The 9,181-nt window shown below is 35.6% G+C and overlaps 1 protein-coding gene across 1 annotated transcript; it reads left to right on the forward strand.

The window, feature by feature from the left end:
• Positions 1-2,139: 2,139 nt before the first annotated feature.
• On the forward strand, positions 2,140-8,918 carry LOC21394607 (homeobox-DDT domain protein RLT3; the record flags this gene model as incomplete). The annotated part of the gene is made up of 13 exons (XM_024162159.1): positions 2,140-2,261; positions 3,133-3,242; positions 4,103-4,444; positions 4,743-4,801; positions 5,155-5,391; positions 5,534-5,590; positions 5,772-5,988; positions 6,248-6,348; positions 6,496-6,582; positions 6,675-6,806; positions 7,147-7,287; positions 8,184-8,306; positions 8,460-8,918. Coding segments are annotated over exons 2-13 (2,013 nt in total), but the record flags the coding sequence as incomplete, so codon positions are not given.
• Positions 8,919-9,181: the final 263 nt, after the last annotated feature.

Here is a 9,181-nt window from a genome sequence, read left to right on the forward strand (position 1 = left end):
GGGAGCGCTTGGACTCGGGTGCGCTTGGGCTCGGGAGAGCTTGGGCTCTAACAAACCTTTGAATTTATTGAACATTTAATGATTCCGGAAATGCCGCCCAACACTTAATATACTAAGAATTTAGACTAAAACCATTGTCATCAAACATACCCTATTTCTACATTCTTATTCAAGTTTGAAATGCCAACTACTATTTGTTTTTAGAGGTAATCGTTAGCTTTCTTTTTGTTACTGACATGTTTACTGCAAGTTCCTATTTTATTGAATGGTCATTAGCTTCTTGTTCATGACGATTGTTTAGGCGATTTGTTTGTGTAGCTCAACTGACCAGCGATGTTTCTCTACATTTGACAAAGCCTTAGTTTGTCGGTTTAACTATTTTCTCCATTTTAATAAGGCCAAAGAACATTGAAATAAGCTATTTTTGTTATCAGTCATGACTTTGAAGGAGTTGACGAATTGTTTCAATAAGCTATTTATGTTCCATCAATGCATTTGGAATGTATGGCCAACTATCTTGCAGAGCTATTTCTTCTGGATTATGGCATGCTTTGTTATGCCCCATCATTAATAGCTGCTTCTGTTACTTTCTTGGCCAAATATATATTGTCTCCAGTAAATAAACCTTGGGTACGTGTGACGGTGTGAACCATGCCAACTTTTTTTTTTGGTTGTGAAGATGTTTTTATTTCTTTGTCTGATTAACTTAAGGGACACAGTTGTGTTTTGTTCTGCTACAGAATTTTAGATTGACGTCTTACACATTTTATCAAGCTTCTGACGTTCTACAAGCCAAAAACTCTTTCATTCCACAGAATCCAAACCTCTTTCTACAAGCAATACTCAATAAAAAACCGAAACCCTAACAAGTACATTTTCCATTTTTCTGCACATTCAGTAAAGGATGCAACACAAAAACCCCAAAAATTTGAGGACAAATCAGAAGCAAATCTCGAAATACTAAGATTAACAGAGTACTTAAAGCAAAAACGTGCTTAAGAGGGCTGAGGTTGACCGGCGAAACTCGGGAGAGGAGATCGCAAGAACAGGGAGACCGGCGAACAACCACTCGTGCAGAGGAGATCAGAATGGAGCGCAGACCGGGAGACCAGAGAACGGCGAACGGAGAACGGAACGCAGACCGGCGAGAGAGAGGAGCGAGAAATGAGAGCGGTGAGCTCTGTTCAAGAGGGTATTCACAATCACGAGAGATAACGGGGAGTGATGGAGATGAGATAGGAAAAATGGGTAGACGGGAATTATTTCATTTCAACGGGGTAAAATGGGAATAAAATTTTTTTATTAATGTAAAAGGAGGTGATTCCCGCACAAGTTAGAATCCAGAAGCACCCTTCCAGCTGCTTCTCTCTAAAGGTGAAAACAGCTTAAAATTGTTGAAGAAGCACTTATTTTATTTTACTTCTTACCAAACGGCAAAAACAAGTTAAGATGGATAAAAAAGTATTTTTAGGCGTCCAGAATCAATACCAAACTAAGTCTTAGGGGACGTTTGATTCATAAATTCAGAACTATTCTCATTTTACGTGTATTTTTTATGAGAGAAAATAATGTAACGAGTCACAAATCATGATTCGAATCATGGCACGAATCCTCCTTTCAAACGTCCCCTTAATGTCCCGATAGTTTGACGTTTAACACTTCCACATATCATGAAATTATCATTTTACCCTTCCAGACATTGGTACATGGGGGAGCTAGGATTCTGTCAAATATTTTACCATAATATTTTCTTTTTAATCAACAACGGTGACATACTGCTTTTTATTTTTAGAAAAGTACATAATTTGATGCATGCCTATTATTTATATTATTTTAAATAATTAAGTGTTATTATAGCATTTTATTTTATTCTCATTAAACGACAATGCTTTATTTTTCAGCTACTATATTGAGTAGTAACCATCCAAACCTTCAACTTGGGGCCTTCTCATGAAGAGCCCAAACTGAGACAACATTTTAGGTTGGGCTAAGGCCCTGGGTATCCTCCTGTTTTTCTTTTTTCCTTTAAAATTATTTTTTCTTTTCTTTTCTTTTCTTTGGAAAAAAATTGTCCGAGAAAACCACAGCAGATATTAGAGAGATAATTGACAGGTAAAACCCAAAACCCTACGTGATGATATTATGCCTCTTCCCTCTAAAAACTCTCATTTCTCTCATCTCTCTCTCTCTCTATCTCTCCCTTGTCTGACTCTGCTTCCTTGAAGCTCTCAAGCTCAACTTTAATGGCTTCCGACTAAACTGTAAGTAACTCTTTCTCAATTTCATTTCCACACTCGCTTCATCCACTAAGAAGTTAATTCTCTCATTTCTCTCTTTCTTTATCTCATTCTCTTTTCTTCTTCTTCAACAATTCAATCTGTTTTTTTTTCTTTTTTTTTTTTCTCTTTCTTCGTCTTCGTATCTTTCATCACTGCCCCTTTTTTTTTATACATTTTCTGTCCCGTTTCCTTGTTTGCAATTCCGGAATTTGCTCGCGGTTTTTTTTTTGTCCGCCACAGTCAGTTTGTTTCTCTTTCTTCTTTTTAAAGTTTCTTTTTTTTTTGTTTTTAGGAAAAGTTTTAGCTTTTGCTTAATAGTTCCTCCTTATTGATTTTGATGGTCAAATTTTAAGACCGTTTGCTCAAATTTTAAGACTGTTTAGTTCGCTATTTAAATTTTTAATTTGAGTTGAGATGTAATTTTATGTTAGAGTTTTTTCATGTAATAAAAAAGTTAGATGTTACGGTTTATGAGAGCTTTTTACTATAGTAAAATTTAAATTATAAACTCGAATTGGTAAAATGAACGGGCAGTGGAATCTCTGAGGATTTTGTTTTTTGGGAGTTGCAGATATTGGAAACTGGAGCTGCAAATGTCCAGAAGAGAGGAATAAAAATTGGACATGGAGATTAAGAGGAAAACGGTCAAATTTTAAGACTGTTTAGTTCGCTATTCAAATTTTTAATTTGAGTTGAGATGTAATTTTATGTTAGAGTTTTTTCATCTAATAAAAAAGTTAGATGTTACGGTTTATGAGAGCTTTTTACTATAGCAAAATTCAAATTATAAACTCGAATGGTAAAATGAACGGGCAGTGGAATCTCTGAGGATTTTGTTTTTTGGGAGTTGCAGATATTGGAAACTGGAGCTGCAATTGTCCAGAAGAGAGGAATAAAAATTGGACATGGAGATTAAGAGGAAAACGCCTAGGCAGCTTGAAGCTCTTGACCCTTTCTACTTAGGTAACCACCGTAATTATATATATATATAAATATATTTGTATGTATAATATGTGTATATGTATACTGAAGTACATATATGTGTGTGTATATATCATATAATTAGTGGATAAGGGCTGTATGCTAATAGGAAGTTGAATAAAAGAAGTAAAATGATGAATTTGTAGTTAGTGCTTACTACTATATTTTAGAAATAGCCTGACGAGACAAAGTTGATATTTTGTTTTAGTAATAAGCAACAAAAATTGTTTAGAATGAAGTTCATAAAATCTTATTAGAGCTTTTCTGCAAGTTTCAAAGGCTTCTTAGAAGTGCTTAATTGAGAAGTAACATTATGGGACTTTAGGCCCATTTGGCAGAGCTTTTGCTTTTGCTTTTAGTCAGTAGAAGGAGAGAAGTAAAAATTTTGGCTTTTCAGTAAGTGTTTAGAATCAAAGAGCATAATGGGTCAAAACCATTTTTAAATTTTCTAATAAGCAATAAAATTGTTGGAATTAAGTTTATAATGTCTTAATGAAACTTTAGTACAAGTTTTAAAGTCTATTCAGAAGTGCTTTTTTTTTAGAAGCCTCATTTTGTGGCTTTGACTAGAACTTCTTCTACAAAGCCAAAGCACTTTTGACAGATCATCTAAACACTTCCAAAAGTAGCTTTTTGGGAAGCTCTCCCAAACAGACGCTTTGGCTTGAAGCTTTGCTTGTGGAGGAAAGCTCTTTTGAAAGCTCATCATAGTCTAAACACTTGCGGAAATAGTTTTTGAACCTAGGAACTATTCCAAGTAGGCCTTAGGTATTTCATTGCAAAAATACATACAAACGGAATCTGTTGTATTCGTATCAATGGGTGGCTGTTTATTGTAACAGAGAACAATTATCCTACACCAGTGGAAATGGAAGACTATGCTGCTACTCTGGGATTGACTTACAAGCAGGTCCGAGGTTGGTTTGTTGAGAAGAGGAGAAAGGAGAAAAGAGAAGGTTTAGCAACAGTTCCACGAACATCGTCTTCAAAATGCAAACATAATTCAAAATGCAAACAGATGCTCACGGTTAAGAACGCAGTGGCCAAGAGGAAAAACAAGCAAAGCCATCTTCAGGATTTGTTTATGCCGGACTACATTCTTAGAAAGGTGTTTCGGAAGGATGGTCCTCCCCTTGGGCTGGAATTTGATACTCTTCCTTCAACGCGATTTTTCCCTTGTAAAGGTAATAAACTCAGCTGACTTGCCTATAATGCTTAATACGAACGTGATAGGGGGTTTGTGTACTAGTTTTCGTTGTTGTTATCATTGGCACATTTCGTTAGGTGGCTGTCTTGTGAGAGTACTAAATTCAATGCTTTGAACAACAAGATCAGTAGGTCTATTCAGGTTTTATGAATTGAGCTTTGCCCAGATCTTCTGTTTTCGTATCACAATTTTGAAATCAAGGTTACCATAAAATATTTTTTATTACACTTCGGATTATGTTCATTTTAATATTAATAATTTATTTACTTTATTAGGTCCCGGAAATTCTTATCCTCCTTGCAAAGAGAATCTAAGAGCAATCAAACGGAGGAAGGTACATGAGCAATTTATGTATTAGATGACAGCTTCTTTTCATGCTTTTCTTTCATTTATCCGAGGTCAGAGATTTCTTATTGGGAATGGAATTCACCTGTTGATCTCTCCAATTTTAAGAATTTACCTTTTCCCTCTCCCTTTTAGGCCTTTTGAGTTGTACTGACAAAAATGTTGTTATTATGCTTCCGTGATTTATTTCATCGTACAAAGTTCCAAGCACTAGTTTAGGAGCTCCAAGCAATATGGAGGAGTCAAAAGGGTCATTCCATAAGTTATATCGTTTTCGTTTCTCTTCCCTTCTTTGGTACTGATGTTCCTGTTTTTCACATATATTATTTACCTTTTGGTTAGGTTTCTGAGCATGCTGTTGTAAGTACAGCTCTGAATGGCAAGTATCCTCCAGTGAAAAAGCATGGTATGGGTAAAGGTTTAATGACTGTCTGGCGGATCACAAACCCTCATGCTGGAGATATTCCTACTGGCATTGATTTTGCTGATGAGGGAACTGGTGCATCATCAATCTCGAAATCCGTGTCACGAAATCCACGAATTCAACTCAAAAAACCACAAAAACAAAACATTCGTAACGTAAGTCGATTAGTCTGTCTTTTATACTTTGCTTTTTCTTACAGAAACTTGAATGAAATGCTTGATGTTTTAATATCTTAGAGTTCATTTCAGTGGTAAATTAGAAAGCTCACCGAAAAGTTGCTATTTTGTTTATAAGCAGGCAAGATTACGAGTCAAATTACCAGAGAAGAAGAAGCATTCAATTAAAAGAAGAGAGGTGCTAAGTATGACTTTTTGTTGAATCTGGTGTTTGTTTTAATTGGCAACTGTAACAAATTACCAGAGAAGAAGAAGCATTCAATTAAAAGAAGAGAGGTACTAAGTATGACTTTTTGTTGAATCTGGTGTTTGTTTTAATTGGCAACTGTTACAACATACAATTCGTTGTTATATGCCAGGTGGAATTATCCGAAGATGGGAATCAGGAGTTGCCAGACGGACAAAATTGTGAACTTTATTTGGAAGGTCGAGATTCTCAAGAAAGTTTTCATCAGATTTCAATGCTCATGGATGATGAAGACCTGGAGTTGGGACGGTTACAATGTGTATTAGATCCACCAGGGTGTTCTGGTCATTCTAGTACCAATGCAGGTCTTGGTTGTTCACTTTGCAAAGGTTGGTTCGAAACGAAGGGGTCCTGATGTTGATTTTCCCTTTTCTTTTTAATGGTGTTTGGAGTTTGCCTTGTAAAAGAATCAGTTAACCGAAAGTTTTATGACTTATTTTAATAGCTAAAGTCCTTTTGGGTTTAATGGTTCTTTAACATGGGATGAGGGGAGATAATCTTGAGTTCAAATTTATGAAATTATATTGCCTTTCCTTTGATATTGATGTTTCTCTGACGTGGATAACTAGAGTTTGTGTCATCTTTCAGATGTGTTGGCCAAGTTCCCTCCAAATTCAGTCAAGATGAAGCAACCTTTCAGTACACAACCTTGGGAATCATCTGTAGAAATTGTCAAGAAACTTTTTAAGGTGCACACATATGGATATGCGTTACTAGATTTTTTGAGGTCCTCATTTAGAAGCTTAGTTCATATTTCGAAATTGTCAAGAAACTATTCGAGGTGCACACATGTGGAATGTGTGTTCTAAAACAAGGTGGTGATTTTTCCTTGGCAGGTTTTTCATTTCCTTTATACTTATTCTCTCGACGTTGATATCTGCCCCTTCACCCTTGATGAGTTTGCTCAAGCATTTCACGACAAGGTCTTATCTCATCTTTAAGCCTACTTTATATTTCATTTAAACTTGTGATTCCTTTCGCTGTTGTATAACCTGTTCTCTAACATGCCTTTCAGGATTCTTTGTTGCTTGGAAAAGTTAATGTGGCCCTTTTGAAACTTCTTCTATCTGACATTGAAGAGGCACACAATAATGGATCGTTGCCTAATTTGAGCAGATGTTGCAATTATCTCGCCTTACTTCACTCGGTGAGTTAGCACACATTAACACACATGCTTTAATTGTTGCTTTTTTCGCATACATTGAAGTTGATCATTTAATATTCTCTTCATGTTTGTCCTTTATAACCTTACAAGGATATTAAGTTTTGTAGTGTACGATTGAATGAAGTTTGATGTTAAGTTTTTGTCAAACTTTTGCTGGGGCAAATGGATTTAACTGGAAGAATGTTAAGATTTTTATGAGTTTGAATTATTTGCTTTATATCCTTATTTTTCGTATGAAATTGGCTTAGAGTTTATCTTTGGTTAAGATGGAAATTTGGTTGAAGCATTCTAAACTTGGGCGTTTTTGTCAATGATTTTGCAGGTCGAAAATCAAGAATCTGTTTTGGAGTTTTGGAAGAGATCACTAAATCCTCTAACATGGACAGAAATATTGCGCCAAGTATTGGTCGCAGCTGGTTTTGGGTCAAAGCAAAGTGCAGTTCGCAGAGAATCCCTTGACAAGGTATTCTGAAGCATTTAATTATTTGTCAGTCACTTTTGCTCTGATAAAGCTTTACCTTGAATCTAGGAGGCCCAGATGGATATCTTATTGATACCTCTATTCTAAAACATTATTGTGAAAATTAATTTTTGTATTGCATCCCCTAGTTCATGTCTCTTTCAAAAATCTTTTCTCAACTCGTAAGGGACTTAAAATATCCAACTGATATTATTTGGTGTATATTTGCTTGATAAATGTGAATTTATCACTTCCTAAACTCAACACTTGTCAAGTTGAGCTAAAGTAGTGATGTAGAATGTTTAACAAACGATGTTTAGCATGAGAAAAAGCTCTTCTTTCGATGAGTAACTTGATAAACGTGAATTTATTACCTGACTAGGAGTAATAATTTGGGAGGAAGAATAATCAGGTGGGGGAGAAAAAGTTCTTGCTAGGTCATTATTCTTGAGGCCCATCCTATCAAATTCTTAGAACAATTGCTCTGACCAAACCGTGGGAAAATTTTTAACTTTTTCAGTCTCCAACTTGTAATTTGTTTTCCATTTTCCCTTCCCACTTAGTGCTGAAATCACTAGTGGAAAACTGAGGGAGCTATTAATCTTCTATTATGTTCCATCCACGCTTAGTTTATACAAGTTCTGTGACTATTACACTTCTTTCGCGTGTCTGTTATGGTTTGCCACTATGCATATGTGTATCTTCAAGAGTTCATAAGTGCGTAGGCTGTGATTTGTTTCCTGAATATCTTGGGAGCAGGGACCTTGCATTTGGCTTTCTTTATTTCATTTGATGGTTTTATTTTCTACTTTTGATAGTTTCCAACTACAAATATGTGTATCATTTTACTTGCGTGTTTTTGAATTTGGGAATTTAATATCTTATGTTTGTTTACGTAGGAAATGCATCATATGGTGACGTATGGTTTACGTCCTGGTACCTTGAAGGGTGAATTATTTAAAATTTTGCTGGAGCAAGGAAACAATGGGTTGAAAGTTTCTGACTTGGCAAAGTCCTTGCCAGTAAGTTGCTCCATTTTTATTTTATTTGCTTTTTAACGAAGAAAAAAAAAAAGAAAACACATTCAACATGTTATTTTCGCTGTTATCCTCATTTTTATTGACTATAGACAGATGACAGACCACTCTAATTATCCTCATTTCTCTGTCTTGCAGATTGTTGATCTAAAAATTGCCAGCACTGCAGAAGAAGTAGAGTATATAATATGCTCAGTGCTATCAAGTGATATAACATTGTTTGAAAAGATCTCATCAGCCACTTACCGTCTACGCATCAACACTATCATAAAGAAAGCAGAGGAATTTCAGTCAGACACCGAAGACTGTGGAGTGGTTGATGATGATCTCACTGGGAGTGATGCATATAGTAGCGACGAAGATTCTGGGTGTGGTTCAGGAAGTTTGAGTCTTCAAAATTGGACAATTTTAAAACTCCGTAAAAGTAAAGAAGGCATCCGTAATGTTTGTACGGAAATTGATGAAAGCCATTCTGGTGAAGCATGGCTTTTAGGACTGATGGAAGGTGAATATTCAGACTTAAGCATTGAAGAAAAATTGAATGCCATGGTGGCTCTGACTGATCTATTTCGAGCAGGATCCAGCATTGGAATGGAGGTGATGCATAGATTTTTTTCGTTTTTCTCTATTGCAACAAATGACCTTCCACATATTAGTGCGTCTATGCACCAGATAACATTGATTCAATAGGGGAATTAAACGCTTCTTTGTTCTTAGAAGAATCCACAGTAACTATGATGGCTTTTAGGAACATATTTTTCTTAGAAATTGGCTAAATTATTTTGTTTTTAATGGTTGTGCCACCAGCAGTTTACCTTATTACTCTTGATAAGTTTACAAGTATTTGCTAAAATGTCTAT

The sequence above is a fragment of the Morus notabilis genome, unplaced genomic scaffold, assembly GCF_000414095.1.
Source record: "Morus notabilis unplaced genomic scaffold, ASM41409v2 Scaffold466, whole genome shotgun sequence".
Taxonomy (NCBI): Eukaryota; Viridiplantae; Streptophyta; class Magnoliopsida; order Rosales; family Moraceae; genus Morus; species Morus notabilis.